This window comes from Carex rostrata, chromosome 18, assembly GCF_964058835.1.
Source record: "Carex rostrata chromosome 18, lpCarRost1.2, whole genome shotgun sequence".
In the NCBI taxonomy this organism is placed as follows: Eukaryota; Viridiplantae; Streptophyta; class Magnoliopsida; order Poales; family Cyperaceae; genus Carex; species Carex rostrata.
Genome location: NC_135935.1, coordinates 2,700,019 through 2,725,184, shown reverse-complemented (window position 1 = coordinate 2,725,184; position 25,166 = coordinate 2,700,019). Strand labels below are relative to the sequence as shown.

Genomic DNA, 25,166 nt, shown 5'->3' with positions numbered 1-25,166 from the left:
ATAGCATGTTGAGCAAGGAACAAAAGAGAAATACCTTCATGGCATGCGGGGTTGCATTCACACTTAATCTCGAGTACACCAGATGCATACACTCGGAGATTTCCAACAGTATCACCGTACCTATAGCTGGTGCACCCGCATATGACATCAATGAAATTTTCTCCATTGTTGAACCCATACATGTCTTTTACCTCATAGTCTTGGAACATATTCACACAGTCTTCAGTTTTTACTGATATGCTGTCCATTGTTTCCTGCATTCTTCTCTCTGGGTGCAATGGAACTTTGTTATGTTTTGATTTTTGTCTACAATTTATTATTTATTGTGTATTAGTTATTTCCCTGAGTGAGTTGAGTCCATAACCAGTAAGCAAAGAGAAATTATCAGATATGCATTTGAGCATTTCCAATGACATGAAGCACGTACATTCTATCTTCCATAACAGCCAGTTTACTTTCTCTGATGTTATAAAGATCAATGACAGAACCAGCATGTATTCTTTCTTTAACTGATAACATTAAAAACCTACCGATTTATGTAACTTTTGCTCATTAAAATTAACAAGGAGAGTCAATTCCAGCCTATAAAGAAATTGATATTCTTATTTCGCTAAGCACTGAAGAGAGAAATCAGACTTTTTGCTCCTCCATGCATATGATAATAAAGGTGAATGACTTTCTTTATCAGTTTATCTTCTCTTTTTTCCCATTGTTAGTTTCTTCCCTCTTAAAGATAGTAAAATTATTGTTACATCTAGCTACTACAGCAGGATAAAAGGCTCTCCCTCATTTAAATACAAGTGTTTTGTTGTCAAATAATATATATAGTTCAAACAGTGATAATAAGAAGTTTCGTAATCAAAGGTTTTTTTAAGGTATAAGAACCTATCAGAATTCCAGTGAGTAACAGAAGTTTTAAATTAAGAAAATAAAGGACAAGCTAAAGGAATTTACTACAATAACAATAAACTGTCCGTATGGGAATACTGCTGCTAGCTCTTTCTTCACAACATTAAAAATAAAGAGAGCCCATACCTGATGATAAATCTGCTAGGTTTTGGAAATTCTTCTATCAATTGAGAAGGCAGCAAATAACAAGGAAAGAGGAAAGGTAAATGGTAGAGGAAGGCACTTCTTACAAAGGTGGCGTCGGCTGAAGAGAAACCGATGAAACGCCTTCGGACTGTGTCCTTTCAAATTTGTCGTTTTTTTATATGCTCATGCATTCCTGCAGACAATTATTGTAAAATAAATCATCTGACGACTTTCCCAAAGTTTTACTAAATATGAAATGAAGAAATAAATCATCTTCATTTAATTTTGTTTCAAATTCATTTCCCTCTATCTAGAAGGATAAAATAAAAGCAAAAGAGATATACTAAAAAGTGAAAGTTCATTGGACAGCATTACTAAAATTCTTTTACTAAATTTAAATGAAAAAATAAATTAAATTCATTTTATTTTGAAATTCCCGTTTGCTAAAAGAAGAACAGAAACAAAGGGGAAAAATAAAATAAGAGATACTCAAAAGGGAGCACAAAATTATAAACTATTGCAGAAGCACAGCTTAATTATATATAAAAAAAAAGTCAAATGTAAAGTTAGCAAGATAGAATCCGGTAATTCATATTGAGAAAATGTAAATTTGTTATACATTGAGTAGCAGCATGCTGTATGTTAAATAAGAAAAAGATCTAATTATTAGCATAATAAGACCACAACACCCAATTTTCTTAATTATAGATGTAAATTTTAGTGGAGAAAGTGATATATTAGTAAAGCTATATATATTACTGGTAATTTTCGATATTGCTCTTTATTTCTATTTTATTTGTAAGTGGCAGTCCTCATAAACCCCATCATTAATGTAAATATGGTTCTATAATTTATAGCCTCTTTTTCTATTTTCCTTTGTTTTGCTATCATTAGATATATATAGTCGGTTTTGTGTGGCCCTGTATAAAATTGGCATACGTACTATAATTAGATGGTACAAGTTTAAAAATAATTTCTCAATTCTGATCAACTTAAAATAAATTCTATTTCCGCGGGCACATTTACAATCCTTAGAAATCGGAACCTAGCTTTACATCCCAGCCCACTACTTACACTACCGGGCCTTGGGGCCTATTTACGAACACTTTTTATTTTCTCTCTGAGATATAACCTGATAATTTCTTTCGTCTAACCGGTAAGGCGGTAACTAGCCAGTTGAAAGGCCATCTCTTTCGCTGTTCCTGCCATGGTCGCCACAGCGCCACTTTCTGTATCCGGGCCACTGTCAGCGTCGGTTGTTCGAGTAGTCCGAGGAAGGCGCTTATCCTGCTCCGCATCTTCAACTTGTTTGTCACCATTTCATCCCGAGGTAAGGTTACTCCTCTCTCCTTTCCTTTATTCATGTTCCTTTACTACTCATGGTATTGTATGCTGGTGCTCAACCTTGTATAATTATTTATCTCTTGGCCTGATGCTGGATAACTGGTGGGTGTAACTAATTTTAGGTAGAGAGAGCAGTGGAGTCGCTGTATGGAGTGTACAGAGAGATAGATTGCAGGGTGGCTATCAACTCTGCCCGTGTGCTTACTGCCTTCAAGAGTACCAGAATTGCTCCTCATGTAAGCTATCACAGTTAAAAGCTCACTTTTTTTTTGCTAAATTAAGAATGCTTCGGGGAACCACTTAAGACTTAACATATTGAACTGTGCAGTCTGCATAAGTACTTGAAGTTTTGCATTTGTGATAGTTGGTCCCAATTTCACTGAATTTTCAACTAAAATTTGGTCAAATCCTGTCAATAGAGGAGGTAGAAGGATAGCTGCAGTGTTTGAATCTCAAATTGAGTCCCAAGGGACCCCCAAGAATCTTTATCTGAAACCATAAAAATTGAGTACTGCTTCCATCCTACCAAAATGTCTAAATATTTTAAATTGCCATTCTTGTGGTGCTATAGGATTCAGAATGGATTGTGCTGAAATCGTATCTGTATTCACCTCTCAATAAAATGCGGATACAGATACAAATATTACATGGATGTCAAAATTTAAAATTAAACCTGCATCTTAACTTGTACGAACACGAGAGGATAATTGATGAATATTCGAATTGGGCATTAACAGATACCACTAACAAATTTGCAAGTATAACAAAAAATCGGTATTTTAGAATAATAAAGTAAAAACTTTAAATAACAGAATTCATAACAAACCTACATATATTGTTTGATATTCATACTTGATAACAAGTGTATGAAATATCAGGGTATTTCAAGGAAGAAAAAGAAAAAAAAAATAGAATTTTAGATGTACAAATAGAAATTTTGATAACTTTACATCACCCCGCAAATTAAAAACTTATAGCATGTAATAGGCTCCTTTTGTTTATGCTGTTATTTTTTATTCGATAATTTTGGATATAGCATCTTATGAAGGCACTACAATCATCCGTATCCATACCACATCAATTTATGCAGGTACAGGGATGCGGTTGTAATATGTTTATGGATTAATTATATGAATGCAGACCATTTACACACCTGCATTCTTGGCCTTATTAATAATATCCTTTCAGCACTTTGGTGGATGTACAGGGTATGGACATGATGATGGCGGTGGCCGTGAAGCTCTAGATTCTGTATTTGCTGATATTTTTGGGGCTGAATCAGCAATGGTTCGATCACAGGTTTGTTCAGTATAATAGATATTTTATTTAATACATTACAAATTACTACTGCTGGTATTAATGTTAATTGTAAAACTCCTACTGTTATTTGTTATCATTGTTGTCATCATTATTGTATGTCAGTTTTTTTCAGGTACTCACGCCATCGCATGTGCTCTATTTGCTATTTTGAGGCCGGGAGATGAGGTCAGCATCTTTTTTATCATCTAATACATTTTCATGCTAAAAAATACGATAGACTCGAGGAAGATAAGTTCAAAAAAAAAAGGAAAGATGATTATAATTGTTGTTGATGCTAACGTTGAGCAGTTGTTAGCTGTAGCTGGTGCCCCTTATGACACATTGGAGGAAGTAATTGGGATAAGAGGGCCTTCTGACTCAAACATTAACATTGGATCTCTCAAGGACTTTGGTGTCCGTTACCGTGAGGTTCCTGTATGTTATCACTACATAGTTCTCTTTAAATACATAATTTCATTTCATTATGGATTCTGACTAGGGAATAAATATTTAGTTAGCTGCTGATGGAGGGCTCAACTGGGATGCTTTGGGATGTTCTGTTAGTCCAGAAACACGGTGTGTGTTTATTCAGAGATCATGTGGGTATTCATGGCGCAAAAGCTTAGGTTTTACTGACATTCAGAGAGTCATAAGTCTCACCAAGGTATGTTATTCCTGATTTTTTTAACCATAGACAGAAAATGCAAAAAATCCTTCATAATTTGAATGTCTTCTTTCAATATGGCATCAAACAGGGCCAAAATAAAGATTGCATAGTCATGGTGGACAATTGTTATGGCGAGTTTGTTGAGACATCTGAACCTCCGATGGTGGTACAACACTAATTCCTGATCAAATTTGACATCTTTTTTGTTCATCCCCACCCACCCCTTCTTCCGATTAGCTAAGCTTGTGCTAACTTGTATTAAATTGAATGGGTAAGGGAGCAGATTTGATAGCAGGGAGTCTGATTAAGAACCCTGGAGGGACAATAGCACCATGCGGCGGCTATATTGCAGGGAGGAAAGGGTTAGTGGAGGCAGCAGCAGCACGGCTCTCTGCACCTGGTCTAGGAGTGGACTGTGGATCAACTCCTGGTCATGTGATGCGCTCTCTTTTTCAAGGCCTCTTTCTTTCTCCCCAGATGGTTGGAGAAGCTCTCAAGGGAGGTTTGCTAATAGCAGAAGTAATGGCAGCCAGAGGGTATCAGGTGCAACCCCATTCTCTTGGAACTCGTCATGATGTTGTTCAGGTATTATTCTTTTCAGCACCATCGTCCATCTTCGGCATAATATCATGGAACAAATTCTGCATTTGACATTTTGTGTCTCATGAGTTAGTTTATGTTTGGCATAACCCAATCAGCTTATTATATGTATTAGGCAGTTCAACTTGGAAGCCGGGATAAACTGATAAAATTTTGTGAAGCTGTGCAAAGAAGCTGCCCAATCGGGTCCTTTATCAAACCAACTGCTGGTTCTACTCCTGGCTATGCTTCTGAGGTTATTCTTCCGTTCCATTTTTTTCCTCTGCGTTTTACGCTTCTTTTTTTTCTTTTGGGATTGTAAATATGGTAGATGCAGCCAAAATATATGCTCTTGTGTTTCTTGAGGCCCATACATGCCAAAAATTAGAACATGTCATTACTTTATAGTACCTTAGCTATAAAGTGTGCACAATTTGGTGAGAGAAAGCAAACAATAATCATATGGATGATGTGGGAAATAAATAGGTAATATTTGCGGATGGAACATTTGTGGATGGAAGCACAAGCGAGCTTTCATGTGATGGTCCCTTGAGAGAACCTTATGCTGTCTTCTGTCAGGTATCACTTTACAGTTAACATTTATTTCATGAATGCAATTTCAGAGAGGGTATTATGGATGGATGTGAAGCTGAAAACCAAAATGAAAAGCAAAACATTGATCAGGAAATTTGTTTAATCTTCTGTAGGGAGGAACACACTGGACACAGTGGGCCCATGTCCTCGGAGAAGTTCTGGCTGTCATATAATTTCCTAATGTTTACAAAAGATATTCTTCTGTCATTTTATTTGGCTCAAATATTCTCCATGAGTTGGTTCAGTTATCATGAAACCAAACAAATTGGGCTAAAGTTGCTAGAAATGCAAAATGCAAATAATTGGATTCATAGTACAGAGGAGCACAAGCAAGACGACAGTGCGAGTGAGCTGCAACTGGGCTGCACGTGACATGTCATCATGTGTGCTTGGTTCTTTTTCCTTTCTTTTCTGTTCTGGAAATTTTTGTTGGAATTCGTAGCTTTGAAGTTCCATTATTGCATTTTTTTTCCATTATTGTCAAGTATAAATATTTTACAACCAATCATTCTCTGGTAAAACTATTTATTTTGTATCAACAGTACTTGTTTCGTTCCATAAGATTCTTTGTTTACTATGTATTTACGTTGATTGTTGCATTTTTTTTGTTTTTATTATTTTCAAGTGTAAATAATAAACTACAAGTCTTCCCTTGTCATCGCTATATATATTATACAGTACGGACAGTCCTCGTGTCATACCATGAGATTCCATTAGTGGTGTCAATGGCACCTTTTTGTCCGGTTACCCAACCCGTACCGTATCTGATAAGATGGGTACAGATAAGATTTTATTTTTTTAAATTTATCGGGTATAAATATGGATAAAGATTTTTATTATTATTTAAATATATAAGATTATGAGTAAAGTCTATATCGTACTCATTACTCAATCGAGCATTACTCAATCGAGTAATTATAAAAAAGTATTTAGATTAAGTAATTATAAAAAAAATTATATATATATTATATATATTAATAAGCATTGAAATTTCTTGTGTTTAGCATATTATGGTTGTCGGATAACAAAACAGTAGTATATAAATAACGAATAATACTAATATAATAATTATTTTTATTATTTAAATAAAACATTAAAACATATACATTTATTTCACACATGTATAGTTCTTTATTGAAAAAATTAATCCGACCATGCTAAGCACAAGTAAACCTATTAAAATACTATTTTCAAATTGTGCTTATTAATATAGTAGGATATATATTATATATATTATATCTCCATTCTATTATTATGCGCGTTGGGTGTCCGATCCGCCAACGGCTACGATTGAGAGATGAAACTTCGGATTTGATCTCAGCTCTCCAATTACATAATTTGTCTTCTTTTGATTAAATGCATCTCTTTTATGTATAGAAGTCTAAATTTAGTTAAAAACATACCCACCACATGTGCTACCACACGATACGTTATAATTTAAAATGAACAAATTCTGAAATATAGCTATATATTTATTTGTTTCATTATTCCTTTATTTCCATATTTTTTCATCTTCAATTGAGAAGACTCCACCTTCCATTTTCTTATTTATTATTTCCTTACTTCTTCGTTGCTATACGAATCACAATGGAAATCATGTTTTTTAATTTCCTTATTTTTCTTTTTTTTTGTTTCTATACATATTGGTGTGGGCAATTTAGAATATATTTCCAATATATAATATATCAATGTGTGTGTGTGTGTGTGTGTGTATTCTAAATTGGAAACAAAGAAGAATATAAATTGGAACATGTGTGTGAATATATATTTTTCTTATAATATGTGTGTGTGTGTGTGTGTCCTATACATACAAACGATAACACTTTTTATTTATGTTTTTTGATATCATATTATATGTTGATATTGAATTGTTGTATGATATTTGATATTATATTCGAATCGAGCTATTATTTGATATCATATTATATGTTGATATTGAATTGTTGTATGATATTTGATATTAGATTCGAATCGAGCTATTATTTGATATCATTGTTAATGGTAAAAATAAAGAATCATCACATCATCAAATTGTTATCAGAGATCACGATTAAAGTTAATTAAAAATACATAATCATATAAATTTTCTATTAACATGTGTTTTAATTTTTAGATAATTATTATTTTCATTGATATATTTGTTTCTTATAATATGTACCCGTTGCAACGCACGTGTATGATACTAGTAGTATTTTAATAGGTTTACTTGTGCTTAGCATGGTCAGATTATTTTTTAAAATAAAGAACTATACATGTGTGAAATAAATGTATACAATTGTGGCAGTTAAAAATGCGTCAGAACTAAGCTAAAAAATGAAAGTTTTTATACACGGAGATTTTTGGGAGACTGTAACCCGGGGGACATTACCTTTTCTCAAAAATAATTATTATATTAGTATTACTCGTTATTAACATACTACTATTTTGTTATCCGACAACTATAACATGTAAGAGTAGGATACATATAAGATGATTTGTAGCAGCTAAGAATAAAGTATGGATAAGAACAATTTGTAACGGATACGGATATGAAAATGCTTGCATCCGACCTTTACGGTACCCTTTGACACTCCTAGATTCCATATTCTTTTATTTTTAATATATCTTATTGTTAATTAATCTTTCTCCAGCATTCTGGTAATTTTTCCTCGTTGATTTTACAATTAGTCAAAAAAGTTTGATGCCTTTCATTATTGATCTTAGTACTCGATATGACAAATGAGCATTTATAATAAGGCGACGAACCCTGTGCAGCTTGATTTATTTTAAATCGGTGTCTACTGTCTACTACCACTGGTTAGTAATAGGCTAATAGCTGAACGCATTCAATTAATTTGTAGAGAAATGTGAAATGAGCATTCATAGAACGTGCTTGATTGCAACGATCATTTCAAAGAAAAATATGTACATGTATTTTTTTTTTTCATGAAATGAAACTGTATAAACAGTTAGTTTGATAAAATAGATCGTAAACAATTGAATTTCTATTTTTTTTTTTGTAATGAATTATTGATTATTCTGCTCAACGGTTACTAGGAATCTCAGATGGAGTCTTCTTTGGATTTGCCATCGGAACTTTCTTATCCAATTATCCTGGCTAGTATACTGACTCTGATTATTTTGAACATTTTATTTACATTTAATCTTATTTCTTGAGGTAAAGATTTCAGTTAATATTAAAATGCCCCTCAATCATTGCTGTCATTTTTTAGCCAAGCCAAACTCTTGTTATGGAAAAAGAAAACAGTTAAGTAATAATAGGGTAATTCTAGCGTACATCAAACTTTTATTGTGCATCCAACTCTTATGATATATTTAAAAAATATATATAATACAAATAAAATCAAAATTACAGATGTGTTGTCATTTATTTAGATATGACATATAACACATTTGGATCGATTTCAAATAATTTAATTTTTTTTTAACAATACAGTTTTAATGATTTTATGATGAATGACCAATTGAATTTTAAATGAATTTAAATTTAGTACAAGCTCCTCTTAATAATTAAGAATACATTTTAACTTTTAATTTTTTTTATTTAATATTTTTAAATATGTGTAACATAAAAGTTAGATATACGCTAAAATTATTTTGACAAGTAAAACGAATAACCCAATTCTTAAAAGCAGTAAGCACCCCAATTGAGGATCGTTGTGCTTGACACGGTGTAAGTGATTATGAGCATCGACATGGATGATTGTATTTGTATAATCGGAGTATATTGGAGTGATTTCAAGAGACGCTTTTGTGCTCATCTCTTCATCTCTTGTACAAATATTATTGGTGACTGGTGAGTGTCAGGCAGATATAAACAATACAATTAATTTGACCCTTTTTTATTTCTAGTATTTGATCAGAGTTAAAATTTTCAAACTATTTTAATATGCAGTAGGGTTAAAATACATCATTAGTTTGTATTCTAATCATACTTTACATTCTTATCTTCATTTTTTAAATCCCAATAGTCAATTCAAACCGCTCAATATGATCTTCATATTATATTAAAACGTGTTTGGTGATCAAATTTTATAATTTTTTGAAACTTTTATACTATTTTTTTTAGATAAGTACAAAATCACTGTTTTGAATGGTCTATAAACATGGCCTAGAATCTTATAAAGTTAATTAGTTTGTACCTATCTAAAAAAATAGTAAACAAGTTTCAAAAAGTATAAAATTTGATCGTTAAGTACATTTTAATATGAAAATTATGTTGAGCGGTTCAAAACGAATGTTTGAATCTTGAAAATAGAAAAAAGAATGTGGAACATGATTGGAGCACAAAATCAATAGTGTATTTTAACCCTGCTCTTTAGTATAAATAATGGATTTCGAACTTATCACAGACAGTATGTTTAATTAACTGTGCTAAACTTGATCCGCTATTCAGTTAGGCGCAACACATGCCGTCTGATTTTAAATGAACGGTTCTGATTATCTGAAGCTCTCACCTGTAAACGAATTGGAACCGAATCATGAAGATAAGAGACGGCTTTTGTATATCTTTGACATCAAAAGGATGGTTTAAGTCTCGGGAATTCGTATCGCCTGAGGTAACAAAATATTTCTGTTTGGATCTAGACTGTCCAATCAAAATCTGCACGACTATCAAAATAGCTCTCTAAGTTCCATTTCAGACCAAATTAACTTGGATTCCGACTAGACGGTCGTGATTCAAATAAAAATATTGTGTTACCTCAGAGCATGTGGATTCGGTTTGAATCTGGGTGGGAGGCACCCGCACATCGGCACATGGTGTCATGGCTTGATCCCCAAAGCACGCTGTCCGCCAAGCCTTTAGTTAACTATTTTTGCTGCCTAGAGGCTAGAGATCCTAAAACCTTTATTTGTTAATACAGTCTTCTGGAATCTGGAGTTCTGGACACAGACAATGACAATGTAACCCCTCAACGCGGCAACGCCTAACAAATTTCCGAAGTTAACAAGGCACGTGATGCGCCGGATGGGATCAAGGTTTTAGGTTTACGTTCGTATCAGATGACGCGCGGCAACTGGTACAGTGTACCATTTTATGAATCGAGTTTTTTTTTTTTTTATCGAATTATATTAGCGTGTTATTTGAAATTAATTCCTCTCTTACTAAAAATTTAAAAGATCTGTACGCCGTACAGTACATGAGGATCAGCCTGCACAAGATTTTAGCGAGCCAGTGTGTTCAGGTTATTTGTGTCAGGTTTTCTAGAACCATTATTTTTTAAAATTAAATTAACTATACGAATAATACACTAGTTATTTATTTTATTAATGAAATCTATAAAAAAATATATATATATATATTTAAATATCAACATTTTTATATATTATTTATTTTAAAAAATAACATATATATTTCAATATATCTTTGTTATATTTTAATCATGAACTTTAAATCTCACATAGTTATTTTTCAAACACGAACTTATCATTTAGCTTTACCGGCCCCTAAATATATTTAAGAAGGGTGCTTTAGTATTAGAGGATCTAGATTCTCAACCACAAAGTCCGGACAAATGATTTCCTATTTTGTCTTTAAATCTCACATGGTTATTTTTCAAACACGAACTTATCATTTAGCTCTACCGACCCCTAAATATATTTAAGAAGGGTGCTTTAGTATTAGAGGATCTAGATTCTCAGCCACACAGTACGGTATGCATGGTGCCATAGACTCACTCTTGTATAAATTTGAGTAAATTACAAAATCGTCTGTAAAATATTAATCATTTATCATTTTAATTCATAAAATTTTAAAGATATTGATATCATACTGGTGCTTAAAGTATTACTTGTTACCATTTTGACCAATAAATTAAGTTTTAAAAAATATAATTAATTGTGTCCATTGAGTATTACTCATTTATCACTTTGGTGTTAATATTTTTTTCCTTATTCCTATTATTATTATTGGTAAAAGAAGGTAAATGAAGATCCACATTTGCGACCATGTCAAAATAATATTCGTGGTAAGATGTATGTAAGTGTTATTTTTTGTTGTTATAATGACACGTACATTAATGCTAACATAAACTTAATTGATATTTGATGTCAATAATTGTTATATTTATGTCTTACGTGGTCTGTATTGGTTGATTATATGCAACATTAGTACTAATTTCGATGCCAAAAAAATAACCCTATGATATATAAAAATACTATATTTTTCAATAGATGTTAACGTAAGACCAATTTTGTAGAAATTAAAACTGTTTAAGGATCAAAACAATATCTTTTAAAACATTGAAAATTAAAATGATAAACATGTGATACTTTAAATCTACAATGATAACAGAATAATATTTAAAAACCCATTTGTGTATTACTTAATTATTTGTATCCGTATAGATACTAGAATACGGATAATTATACACTAGAATGTATTCCGATGGATATTATTTTACTTCAATTTGAGACCTGTTAATACACCCTTCACAAAGTCCCAAAATGAAATGAAAAAAAAAAATCAAAAGTAATCAAATTTTGAATATATTTACCTAAAAAAAAGAACTTTCATTAACAGTTTCTGGTAGTCAACTAGCGGCATTAAAGAATGAGTATACGACCTACCCCAGCTGTACATCGTGCAGGCACCAATTTAATTCCTTTTTGTCAGTTGATTTTAGATTAAGTATATTAAACGTGGGCGAGGCATTGATGCAGAGCGTGAAAAGTGCATAAATTTCTCCGAGAATCGCGCCGTTGTATCAAAGTCCACCCATATTACCTTCCCACCAAATGTCAATGGTCAAACAAGAGGTGGCCGTCTTTGGTCTCCCCTCTTCACCATTTTGGCATTTTAAGAGGAATTCATGTCACATATCACCTGCGTTTACACTAATATTTTGTATTTAATTCGGACCGTTCGATCTTTTCTTAGCACGACTATTAAAGGGATCCCGTTCATTCTATTTTATATCGAATTGTTCAGGATTCTGATCCAACAGTCTGGATCTAAACTCAAAATTTGAGTTATTTCGGAGGAACCGTATTCTTTTAAGAGGCCCTGAAACAAAATCTTGCAGCGCAGATCGGAGTATCTTGCTTCAAAATTCAGTCTTATTGAGCTTTCTATCCAACATAATAACTATGTCACAAAACATGGTAATTAAGACCTTGCTGACTTTAATTATTTCAAAATTGTCCGATTGGATTAAGATTCGTGAAAACCTTCAATCTCAGTTTTGCAACCGAATCTCCTACCGCACGTAGGCTTCACATCAGAGCAAAAAATCCTGCCCGTTGAGTCCATCCTTTAAGCCTGGACGGTCAATAATTAAAGTATATGGAGTATTTGAGTATTGAAAAAATAACATATAATTGAATTTCAATTATGATCATTCAGATCTGAACGGATTGACTCAATAAGCAAGATTTTTATGTCCGCATGTAAGCAGGAGATTCGGTTCCTTATTTACGCTCGATCACTGACCAAATAATAAAATTACATTTAAATTTTAATATACAGATTCTATATTATAAAAAAATCTACATTTTTTTTTTTTTTTGCATTTTCACATCATTTTATTAGTTGCATAATTGTCGATATTTTTTTTAATATTTAAAAATGCAAACAGACAACGAAACCCTCCTGAAATAATGAAAACAAAAAAAATTCTAACATGTTACCACAGTTTTGTGAATTGAGACATTAGGAGAGAGATAGAGAGAAGAAGAGAGAGAACAGTGTTGTTATTCTCTCAAAATAACAACAGATTTGGACGCCAGTTTTGTGCATCACTTATTTAATAAAACATTTTTTTTTTGTGCACCCAAATGTACCTTATCTTTCAAATCATTTTTCTCCGTTTTCAAAGTCCGAATAGTCAATCCGAACCGTTAGATACGATCTATATATTAAGATGTGCTTGGAGACCAAATTTTACATTTTTTAGAATTTTTTTACTATTTATTAAGCCACTTTGAAAATCGCTGATTTTACATTTTCTGGACCATTGGATCAGCGATTTTCAAAGTGGCTTAATAAATAGTAAAAAAATTCCAAAAAATGTAAAATTTTGTCTCCAAGCACATCTTAATATATAGATCGCATCTAACGGTTCGGATTGACTATTCGGACTTTGAAAATGGAGAAAAATGATAGAGTGCATTTGGGTGCACAAAAATTTGGGTGCATTTGAACCCTCCTCTTTTTCAATATCGTATTGAAGATATGACTCCTATTATCTAATAGATATGAGATTGTGCTAGTATATTATTGTATTTTTATTTTCATCTTAATTTCCCTTAAGAATTTTATTTACTTCGTAATTCGTAAGTTTTGAATTTTTTTCAGAGCATAGATCTGAGTACACTATTTGTATGATGTATATCCTACTCACGGAAACTTTTTAGAAACCATAAATGAGAAAAAAGAATTTACTAAACCAACTTGATTACTTTATTTTTACAAAAACTATAAAAATTGAGATGTTATTTCGGTCTGATGTATTTTTTTTTCCGGACCGAATTGTCATTTCAGTCCGAGCTATTTTCAAAGATTTTGAAAAAAAAATGTAGCTGTTAGTGTAAAACTTGTGAAAACAGTTCGAACCAAAATGACAATTCAGTCAGAGAAAAAAAAAACTATTCGGACCAAAATAACATCTCGGTTATTATATTTTTTATAAAAACCAAAACAATCAAGTTGATTTGATAAAATCTTTTATTTATTTATGGTTTCTAAAAAGAATCCCTACTCACCTTGGCAGCATCTGCCAAGACATTAAAGAAAATGTATATCCTACGGTATATATGTATAATGTATTTGCATACTTCTGTTCTGTAGTAATCAATTGTAATAAATATTAATTTCGTATTTTTAAATATTGAACTACATAATGAATGCATGCTCCAAATTTCAATGAATTTTATGGGGATGTTATACTCTTTTTTGAAAACTTCACATAAGCTGAGCTGTGAAGTTGTAAAGTTAGTGAGAGAAAATCAAACTCTCGATCAAAATGACAACTAAAAATCAGTATTAAGTCTGACTACAGACATGCGGGTATCTTATAGCTGGTCCAACAAAACCTTATCAGTTATTATTATACAACTTGTTATCAGGAGTGGATCCAGAATTTTGTCAGGAGAAGCAAAAAAATATCGAATCATATTTAAATAGCTAATCGGATTTAAATCCATTAACTAATTAGGTACTCAATAAAAAACAATACTTTAATTTATACTTTTTAATACTCTGACTTGTAATTTTTGATTTTTTAATCTATAATTCTAATTCAAAAATTTTATTTTAATTTTAATCCTAAATTTAATTATGAATTACAAATTAAATATTCAGCAAAATTTGTTTAAAGAAGCAAAATCGATCAGAACATTCTCTGGTCGTTAGTGTAGCTGGCCCCTGTGAACATATGGGTTCGCCCCAGTGTATCTCACCATCTCAGGACCTAGTCTAGGTGACACAAACGGTTTGCTGTCAATTTTTAAACTTATCGTATTTTCAAAATTCTATTTCTTTATAGTTTGCGGATCATCCAGATTCTAGATTCGTTGGATTGGATCGTTGGATCGAATAACTGGAGGCAGCTAAATAACTAATATAATGGTCCCTTGACCAAAATTAATCGGAATCTCTAGTAATACAAAACAATGAAGAAAACATAAAAGCGAATCTGACAACTAGCATTATTAAGGATTTAAGATTAAGATAGAGGGGATGGGGGCGTGGACTTAATTAAGAGCAATTATTATGAAAGTGAATCTCATCTCGTGTTTCTGCCTTGCAACTGCATTTTAATCTCTCTCTTTTGCGATACTGAAGCAAGAAAAAAGGCATCCCATCTTACTTCCCACTTGGGCAAACAAACAAAGAAAAAGGAAAGCAAAGGGAAAGGGAGGGACCAAAGAGAGAGTTTTAACTAGACACCAACACAAAGAAGAGGGCGCGCGAGAGAGGCGAGACGAGGATTTATCAAATGACAGACGTAAAAGGAGAAGGGAAGGGGAGAGGAAGAGGAGGCCTGATGAGTTCGGGAGGCAGCGGCAAGAAGAGACCGTACGCGCTGCTGCTGCTTCTGGCGCTGGGAGCCGCCGTGCTCAGCGTCGTCATTCTCCAGAAAATGCGAGAGCGCCGTGTCTTCGGCATCCTCCTCCAAGAGCGCGACAGCCAGCTGCTCTCTCTCCAGCTCCTCCTCGAGGTAATTTCATCCCATCTCATGCCCCTTGTTTGAGTAATTGTAATGTGATGTCCTTTGTCCCTTCTAGAGGCGTTTTTGTTGTTTTCAGGTGGTTGTGACACAAAAATTAGAAATTGAACACTTGTCATTGTCTCTTCTGGGGTTTTAGCTCTATACGGGATAGTTCAGAGTGTCAATTACAGGCTTTGACAATTTTCGTTTAATTTTAGGAGTTTTAATTAATTAATGGTTTTGAATAGCGCTGTATAATTTCATTCTCTGGGCCCTGGGTTCATATGCGCTTGTAACTCTGATTCAAACTGTGTTATTCTTTACTATTGTTGCGGTGTTGTGTCCATTTCTCTTTTAAGGGATTTTCTCTCTGCCTGTTACATGGTGATTTTTCTTTATTGGGAACCTTGGTAAATTTGCAAAAGACTGAGGTACCTTGTGGTGTATTCAACAATATAGCTCGTAACATTATAACCTATGTAGATCTTATGACCTGCTTCCTATACATAAAACCATATCTATACAGAAAACAATGAACCTGTTTTCCAATTTAGATGACAGGGGAAACAATTTATTGAATTTATACTTAGTTGTTCTGTTTAGGATCAAAGAAAGATTTCCTGGAACTTAAAAAAAAAAACACATTTTGATAAACCTCCAAAATTAGTCGATCAATATTGTCCAAAGAAATCATGTTTCCTGTTGCTGTTACCTGTAATAGAAAAAAAAACTTGATGTACTTGTTGGTTTGAAAATCTTCGTACAGAAGACTAATGCAGCCAAAAAGGGACTAGAATATTATACCAAGGCAAATTTAGTTTAAAATAAGGTACCTATTTCTGGTCTCATTGTAGTTTTTTAACTTCAATATGCAAACAAATTGATTACACTTGTTAGCAATTTGAACAAGTAGAACGGTAGAGCCTAGCTAGTATACTGATACTTTTTCTCTTATAATTGAACAGAAAGAGAAATCTGCTAATAAGGACATAAGAAAGAAACATGACGAACTAAAAGCGAAAGCAGGCTCATTGAGGACACAACGCATGGAGCTCAACAACAAGCTCTTGGAATCTGAATCAGCCACCACTTACCTGAAGGTGATGCAACAAGAACTTGAATCCGCACTTGTGGATAAAGAGAACTATATCAAACAAATCCAAGAGAGAACCTCAGATGACTCCAGCAACCGTATAGCCGAACTGACAAAACAAATACAACAAAAAGACGGTGAAATCGAAAACCTCAAAAGACACCTCTCAGACCTGAACACACCTCAGAAAACCGAAGAACAACCGAAGGTAACTGAGAGCAGTACAACTGCTGAGACCAACACCACTGAAAGTGATCAGGCATTACCAGGTGATTCCAAAGAAGAAAACTGGGTTAAGTTCACAACCAATTTGGAAGATGAGACAAATCAAAATTCAGACAAGCAAAAAGAAGGTCGGAAAAATTTGGAGGTCAAGGTGGATAGTGAAGGTATGGAGAAAGAAGGTTTCCAAGAGAACAGATTGGAATCCAATGAGAAAGAAGAGCAGGTGATACAAGGCAACACATTGAATGAAAATGGAAATGTAGATAGCACAGTCGCAAGTGGTGGTGAAGGAGTAACAGATGAAGTACAAGATCAACAAGCAGCAGGTGGTTCAGGTGCTAGGAAATTAAAAATGTTCACCTCATACGGCATTTAATGCTTTTAAGTTGTAGAAAATGACCTAAACTATTGAAAAAGAATATCAAATGGAACTAAAGAGTGGACAGCATCAGATATTACCTCAGTAAGAGTAAAGCAATGCAGTGTTGAGGAAGGCAAAAGAGAGGGATTTTGTTTGATTTGAAATTTTAATGTTCGTAGATTTTGTTCTCTTTTTATCAACAAGATTACACGGGACAGCAAGGACTTTTCTCTTCGGCTTTAGTGCCATCTAGAGTAGCATAACCTACTTCTTTCATGTGTATTGGCTGAATAATTTGATTCCTTTTAAATTTGTTATTGAGCAAGATTATTGATTTTATGTGCTATAGAATTTTGTACCGGATATATCGTGGCCATGATTTTGTACCGGATATTATAAGAAACAAATATATCAATGAAAACAATAATTATCTAAAAATTAAAACACATGTTAATAGAAAATTTATATGATTTTATATTTTTAATTAACTTTAATCGTGATCTCTAATAACAATTTGATGATGTGATGATTCTTTATTTTTAAGTACCAATAATATCAAATAACAGCTCGATTCGAATCTAATATCAAATATCATACAACAATTCAATATCGATATATAATATGATATAAAAAACATAAATAAAAAGTGTTATCATGTGTATGTATAGGATATATATATATACACACATATTATAAGAGAAATATATACTTACACACATTCCAATTTTGTATTATTCTTCTTCTTCTTTGTTTCTAATTTAGAATACACACACACGCACATTGATATATTATATATTGAAGATATATTTTAAATTGCCCACACCAATATGTATAGAAACAAAGAAAGAGAAATAAGGAAATAAAAAAAAAAAATTGATTTCCATTATGATCCGTATAGAAACGAAGAAAAAGTAAGGAAACAAAGAAATAAGAAAATGGAAGGTGGAGTCTTCTCAATTGAAGATGAGAAATATAGAAACAAAGAAATAATGAAATGAATAAATATATTGCTAAATTTCAGAATTTGTTCAATTTTAATTGTAACATATCGTGTGGTAGCACATGTGGTGGGTATACTTTTAACTAAATTTAGATTTTTATACATAAAATAGATGCATTTAATAAAAAAAGACAAATTATGTAATTGGAGGGCTGAGATCAAATCCGAAGTTTCATCTTTCAATCGTAGCCGTTGGCGGATCGGACACCCAACGTGCTTAATAATAGAATGGAGATATCCTATACATACACATGATAACACTTTTTATTTATGTTTTTTATATCATATTATATGTCGATATTGAATTGTTGTATGATATTTGATATTAGATTCGAATCGAGCTATTATTTGATATTATTGGTACTTAAAAATAAAGAATCATCACATCATCAAATTGTTATTAGAGATCACGATTAAAGTTAATTAAAAATACAAAATCATATAAATTTTCTATTAACGTGTGTCTTAATTTTTAGATAATTATTATTTTCATTGATATATTTATTTATTATAATATATTCCCGTTGCAACGCACAGGTATGATACTAGTATAGGTATTATACACTTTGTTAACGAAAGCCCCGTAATTATCTGAACACAATAGTTTATAGTCTGCATTTGTGATTAACAATGGCAAGCAGAGAAATATTGCACAAGATGCCTGACTGCCAGGAGTCTTCAGAAATGGATATAAAATAGTTTAAAATTTATAGACGTTATTATTCCAGTACTCGGTACAAATTTACGGTAAGAACTAATGGTTGTGCAATTCAGACTAGAGTATTAATAATACCCGGGTCGGGTATACCCGACCATACCCGCCCGTGCCCGAGCCCGGGTATGGGTTGGGTACTCGGGTACGCGGGTACGAGCAAAAACCGGACCGGATCCGTTTTTTTGAACCAATACTCAACCATACCCTACCCGATCATACCCGTACCCGACTATACCCGTACCCTAATACCCGAGTACCCGATACCCGACCACTGTTCATCCGAATTCAAAATTCAAAATTTCGGTTTTTCCCTCCCACAAAAAAACCAGAAAAAAAACAGCAAAAAAAAAAAAAAAAAACCAACAAAAAAACCAGAAAAAACCAGCCAAAAAAAAAAAAAACCAGAAAAAAAAAAGCAAAAAAAAAAAAAAAAAAACCCATACCCGCCCTACCCGTCAAGGGTACACGGGTACGGGTATAGGACGGGTAGGGTATGGTTTTTGAAAAATATACCCGACCACACCAGTACCCGTCCTACCCGTACCCGAGACGTACCCGTACCCGTCCCGGATATACCCGGGGTACCCGTACCCGCCCGCCCATTAAACCCCTAATTCAGACTATGCTTGTAGCTTTTAACCTGTCAGAAGTACTTTGAGAGCGTTTTCTTATTCTTCTATTTATCGCTAAATGGCGATGCGGTCGGATGGACACCATATCAAATTCTATTCAATATCTGATATGCATTAAGATGCACATATGTAGCTTCGAGATTCACACAGATCAAGTGCACACAAATCTTTATGCAGATCGAACGGTTCCGATCAAATATTGAACCTCCCATGTCCATCCAACAGTCCAATATCCAAATATTAAACACTAGCTTGGGGATTAAGACCTGTTTGGGTCGCTCAAACTTGTCGATATTTTTTAAAATTGGGCTTTATGATACAACGGCCCACTTTTTTCTCTACAATATGAGCTTCTTCAATAATGGGCCTAATCTGATACAATTTGGTGGTAAACGAAAAGCCTTAAGCCTGGCCATGTACTTCCATTTTTCAGGAACGGAACAGAACGGACAAGTATTCTCTCCAATATTGTAAAAGATTCCCTTCACTTTACGGTTTGAGATTATCTTCCATTCGCTGTGAGATTCGGGCTGCTGTATTATTTGGCTTTGAGATTCGTGCCAAGTTAAAAAAGAACGGTCGAGATACAATAAGTCTAAAAGATTCCCTATTACGGTACCGGGGAGGATCTGAATACCGGAACAGATGCAAGCGTCAGCAACAATTAGCAGATGAGAGATTATGATTTGATGACACGCTGACGCGATTGTATCGTCAAAAAGAGGTGGAAGTCCATTCTACATCTACTTGGAAAGGGCGAGAGAGAAGAGAGAGGGAGGAGGAGATCCAGCGAGTTCTAAATAGTGGATTTGATTAGGTTTCACGGATCTTCCCCGACCCGCTTTTGGTTTTCTCGCTCCTCCTCCATTCAGTCGTAACAGAAGGGAATTTCATCTCGTCTATTCCAATTCCATTTCTGATTGTTTGGGACTAGGAGATCCGGAAGAAGGGAGGAGGAAGGATGAACGAGAAGGCATCTGTTTCCAAAGAACTTAATGACAAGCACCGAAAGGTCTCTTTTTCTTCTCCTCACTTTTTCCAATACTGTTCTCCACATCCTCTTTTTCAATTTAAATTTTCATTTTCATGAGTTAATATTTTCTTTTGGGGATCACTGCTCAGTCTTAAGATCCAACCGTTTAATTTCCAGTGGTGATTTATATTCTTCTTTTGATTTCACTCTGCATCTTTTGATTCAGTCTCGGCGAATTCAGTAGATTAAAAAGATATTCTTTTTTATTTGATTGGGAACCAATTCAGTTCATTGTGTTATTACTTTTAGGACCATAATCACATTACAATTGATTCCAGTTAAAGCCTGACTAAGTTTAATTAGCTATCCATGTCAAAAGCTTTCAAAAAAATTTACCTTTTTATTTGAAGTCATAATGGTCAACATTTTTAATTTGAATAACTCTTCAAAAATACCATAGCAATTACAAATTTATTCCAGGACCGGAACTCATGTTCATTCTCCATACGATAGTAGATATAATTATTTTTCTTCGTTTCTTATGAATTAAATTGAATGATGAGCAGATATTGGAAGGACTTCTGAAACTGCCAGACAATAAAGAATGCGCAGATTGCAAAGCCAAGTAAGAATCACCTGAATATACTTCTTTTGCCAAAATTTTGCAGCTTGTTTTTCCTCAAAACAAAAATAAAATAACAGAGTGTCACATACTGCTTTTATTGAGTAAATCTAATGATGGCTGTCAGGAGGCCACTATGGGCAAGTGTCAATTTAGGAATCTTCATTTGCATGCAATGCTCTGGTATCCATCGTAGCTTGGGAGTTCACATTTCCAAGGTTTTTTCTTTTATTTACTAGATTATTTACCATGTCTAACATGTGTCGTCTAAGTCTTGTTCCTCTAAGGATGGTAAAATTAGATAGCAGGAATTTTGGATTGGCAGTGAGGTGCTACTTGAACAGATCAAAATATAAATATATATGACCGTGTAATTAGTGGAATTTTTCTAAGAGCCTCCATGTTGTTATAAGCTGATTGTAAGATAATATGGCTAATTTTCTATCCTATTAGATATTCTTATGGAAAATTGTTGTTTAAAAATTTCAAAATAGGTGTAAGGGCTTTAAAATAGATGAAGAGTTCATTTGAAATATAGAACTCAATTGGATCCAAATTGATAACTTCATTTTCTTTAAATGTACAAAAAATAATTATTTCTTAATTAATTATGGTAATATTTTAACAATAGGTAAGATCGGTAAGACTTGACACATGGCTTCCGGAGCAGGTTGCTTTTATCCAAAGTAAGTTCTGTGACTGCTTAACCCTTCTAATTTTACAATAGATAACCAATATATCTTTTTTCTTTTCTTGTGGTCCAGCATTTTGATTTGTCACTTGGTTTTAGTTATTTCTCTGAAAATGGAAAATATACCAAGTTGATTAAAGTACTATTTGAATGTGTATTCTGCAGCAATGGGAAATAAGGTTGCAAATAACTACTGGGAAGCTGAACTACCTCCAAATTACGATCGAGTTGGAATTGAAAACTTTATACGTGCTAAGTAAGAATTGTCTCAATGAGTTCCGTTTACCTTCTTGTTTACTAAACTCCTCCATCTTGTTTTCTTGTGATGTATTTCATTGCAATGTAAAATTTGTTTCTCACCACTTCAGGTATGAAGATAAGAGATGGGTCTCCCGGGGTAAGGTGCCTCCGCCATCTTTCCAGGAGCCAAAACCAAGTGATTCCAATTTAGAGACCAAATCTGATAATGGATCACGAGTTACTATTAGATCTGTCCAGAAGCAAAGTACAACAACTTCACCCCCGACAAACCAGAAGACAGAGAATACTTTAGTTCCTAAAATACCCTTCCCAGGCCGGGTAATTTGTAAAGCTAGTAATTTAACATTCATATTCGCATTTTTACAGTATCCAATCTTTTGTTAGTACTGATATTATTCAATTTTTTAATAGGTATCCTCTGAACATAGAGAAGAACAAGCGGTTACATCGAAGAATGCTGCATCAATAAGTGCTTCAGAAATATTCAATGCGCCTCTTGCAAAAATAGATGGTCCAGATACACCACCTAAGGTGATAGATCAGACAATTGACCTATTTGGTGAGCTTTCTGTTCATGATTCTGGTGAGAAAGTGGAACAGAGTTCTTCATTTGATGATAGCGGATGGGCTAATTTTCAAGGTAATTACTCTTTTCATGCTACGCAGCATCCAAATAATTCAGACATCTAATACTAGTCAAGATACCACGTTTGATTCTCACATGCTACTAGTAATTTATATTCTAAGGAGCTGATAAATTGTTGTTGTCTCAATTGATTTTGCAGCTGCAGAGTCAATAAGTGAGAAGGAAGGTGCAAAAGTTGAATCAGAAAGTAAACATAACAAAAGTAACTCCAGCATTGAAGATCTATTTAACAACTCACCAGCAGCACCACCAATAACATCAATTCCAGAAAATTCACATAAGAATGCAAAAAGCACATCCACCATCGAGGACCTGTTTAATGACCCTCCAGCTGCTCCGTCAACAACTTCAGTTCCTTCAAATTCACAGAAGAATCTCAAAGATGACATATTGAGCCTCTTTGACAAGGTTTGTTTGGCTCTTTTCCCTATTGCAGTTTGTGATTGGAGCTGTCGAAATTTATTAATATGTTTGAAATGATTGTAGGCCAGTACGGTGTCTCCTTTCGCAATGCATCAGCAGCAGCTAGCATATTTGAGCCAACAGCAAGCCCTTCTCTTGGCTGCTACAAAATCTCAAAAGACAGATAATCCTATCTCTGTCACGGCTGCATCAAATTCAAATGGCAGTTTTGCTCTGCCAAACTGGCCCAACATGTCTCATCCAGGGGTTCCGCTCCCTGGAATGACTACATCTGCTTCTACTGTCACCCAGGTCCAGGTAAATTTTTGTTCACCTGAAGCCTTCACCTTCTGCTTTAACCAAGATTGTGGAATGAGTACATCTGTTTTTTTTTTATATATATATATAGAGAGAGAGAGAGAGATAGGCTATGGTGCATTGCAATGCATAGGTTTCCTTGTGCATTGGACCATAAATCACCAATTCAAAGTCCAAATGACCGATTCAAACCGTTCATCTTGTTCTCCATATTAATATGTACTTGGAGACCAAATTTTACATTTTTTGGAATTTTTTTACTATTTATTAAGCCACTTTGAAAATCTGAAAATACGGGTGAACAGTAAAAAAGTAAAAATTTCTGGACCACCGGATCGGCGATTTTCAAATTGGCTTGATAAATAGTAAAAAATTTCAAAAAAATGTAAAATTTGGTCTCCAAGCACAGTTTAATATGGAGAACACATCTAACGGTTCGGATCGATCGTTTGAACTTTAAAAATCGGAAAATGACTTGGTTGCACGGGAGGCGTGGTGCCAACGTTTTGATATTAGCCACTCTCTCTCTATATAATATATATATGAGGAGGGTTCCAATATCTCATTTTTTTTATACCTCATATTTTATATCTTCATTTTCTTCATATTCAAAGTCTAAATTGTCGATCCGAACCGTTCAACATGATATCCATACTAAAATATGGTTAGGGATGAAATTTTATAATTTTTGAAATTTTTTACTATTTTTAAGATGGGTAGAAAATCACTGTTTTTTGAACGGTTCAAAAACAGTGATTTTGTACCTATCTTAAAAAATAGCAAAAAAATTTCAAAAAATATAAAATTTCATCTCCATACATATTTTAGTATAAATATTTTGTTGAACGGTTCGGATCGACAATTTGGACTTTGAAAACGAAAATATAAAATATGAGGTATGAAAAAAAATGAGGCATTGGAACCCTCCTCTCTCTCTCTCTATATATATATAAAATGTCGTCTTTGCTCTCCTTTCTTAGTTGCTACAGCAACTTGATTTAGTTTAATGAAATAAAATATCCTTTGCAGGCCTTTCCGCCAGGAAATTATGCTTCCCTTCCTACAGCCGGGTAAGCCCCCTCCTCTCTCTCTCTCTCTCTCACACACACACACACACAGAGCGACGTTAATGAGCACACACATAGAGCTTGGTTAGCATATATAATTTTGATTGTCTATTTCTATTGTTACTTGGCAGCTTGTACAGTAGCACCATGAATAATCCAAATAATGGGTTGGCTACTAGCCAGACGGGTCAACCATCAGCATCCCCATCTCCATCTACAACTCCAAACCAGTCTCTTAGCGAGTTTGATTTCTCTTCTTTGACGAAGGGAATGTTCACTAAACATTGATTGCCACCATTGCAGAGGCCAGTCTAGCTACTTATCTTGTTCCAAGAGAGTACTCATATTTCACAGTTACAGAAGAAAATATTTTTATATATAGAGATTTTGTTGTTACCGGTTAGCTTTATAGATGACTCTTATTGAAAGCTGTTTTTTTTTTTGTTTTCATTCAATGTATTATTTCTTTAAATGGGATTGGATAAAGAGTA

The 25,166-nt window shown here is 33.6% G+C and overlaps 3 protein-coding genes across 7 annotated transcripts; all 3 read left to right on the top strand.

The window, feature by feature from the left end:
- Positions 1 to 2,203: 2,203 nt before the first annotated feature.
- LOC144569385 (uncharacterized) lies at positions 2,204 to 6,117 on the top strand. 3 transcript variants are annotated; one of them, XR_013516047.1, is made up of 11 exons: positions 2,204 to 2,365; positions 2,502 to 2,615; positions 3,568 to 3,678; positions 3,802 to 3,864; positions 3,988 to 4,113; positions 4,193 to 4,342; positions 4,434 to 4,511; positions 4,622 to 4,930; positions 5,065 to 5,180; positions 5,411 to 5,503; positions 5,632 to 6,117. XR_013516047.1 is itself a non-coding variant. In XM_078319712.1 (11 exons), exons 1-11 carry the CDS (start codon positions 2,243 to 2,245, stop codon positions 5,689 to 5,691), a joined length of 1,341 nt encoding a protein of 446 aa, XP_078175838.1. In that variant the 5' UTR covers positions 2,204 to 2,242; the 3' UTR covers positions 5,692 to 6,117. The 3 variants fall into 3 exon arrangements, 2 of the variants coding, with proteins under 2 accessions (XP_078175838.1, XP_078175837.1); XM_078319712.1 differs by having other exon boundaries at positions 3,988 to 4,107; positions 5,061 to 5,180; XM_078319711.1 differs by having other exon boundaries at positions 5,061 to 5,180.
- A 9,081-nt stretch (positions 6,118 to 15,198) lies between these two features.
- Positions 15,199 to 17,686, top strand: LOC144569479 (uncharacterized). 2 transcript variants are annotated; one of them, XM_078319850.1, is made up of 3 exons: positions 15,252 to 15,678; positions 16,635 to 17,166; positions 17,206 to 17,686. In XM_078319850.1, the coding sequence occupies exons 1-3, from the start codon at positions 15,457 to 15,459 to the stop codon at positions 17,361 to 17,363; spliced, it is 912 nt and encodes a 303-aa protein (XP_078175976.1). In that variant the 5' UTR covers positions 15,252 to 15,456; the 3' UTR covers positions 17,364 to 17,686. The 2 variants fall into 2 exon arrangements, with proteins under 2 accessions (XP_078175975.1, XP_078175976.1); XM_078319849.1 differs by having other exon boundaries at positions 15,199 to 15,678; positions 16,635 to 17,686.
- Positions 17,687 to 20,356: 2,670 nt separating this feature from the next.
- LOC144569625 (ADP-ribosylation factor GTPase-activating protein AGD5-like) lies at positions 20,357 to 25,166 on the top strand. Of its 2 annotated transcripts, XM_078320077.1 has the most exons (11): positions 20,357 to 20,707; positions 21,235 to 21,293; positions 21,418 to 21,508; positions 21,922 to 21,976; positions 22,147 to 22,237; positions 22,350 to 22,560; positions 22,654 to 22,882; positions 23,028 to 23,296; positions 23,375 to 23,608; positions 24,638 to 24,678; positions 24,807 to 25,166. In XM_078320077.1, the coding sequence occupies exons 1-11, from the start codon at positions 20,657 to 20,659 to the stop codon at positions 24,961 to 24,963; spliced, it is 1,488 nt and encodes a 495-aa protein (XP_078176203.1). In that variant the 5' UTR covers positions 20,357 to 20,656; the 3' UTR covers positions 24,964 to 25,166. The 2 variants fall into 2 exon arrangements, with proteins under 2 accessions (XP_078176203.1, XP_078176204.1); XM_078320078.1 differs by lacking the exons at positions 20,357 to 20,707; positions 21,235 to 21,293; positions 21,922 to 21,976.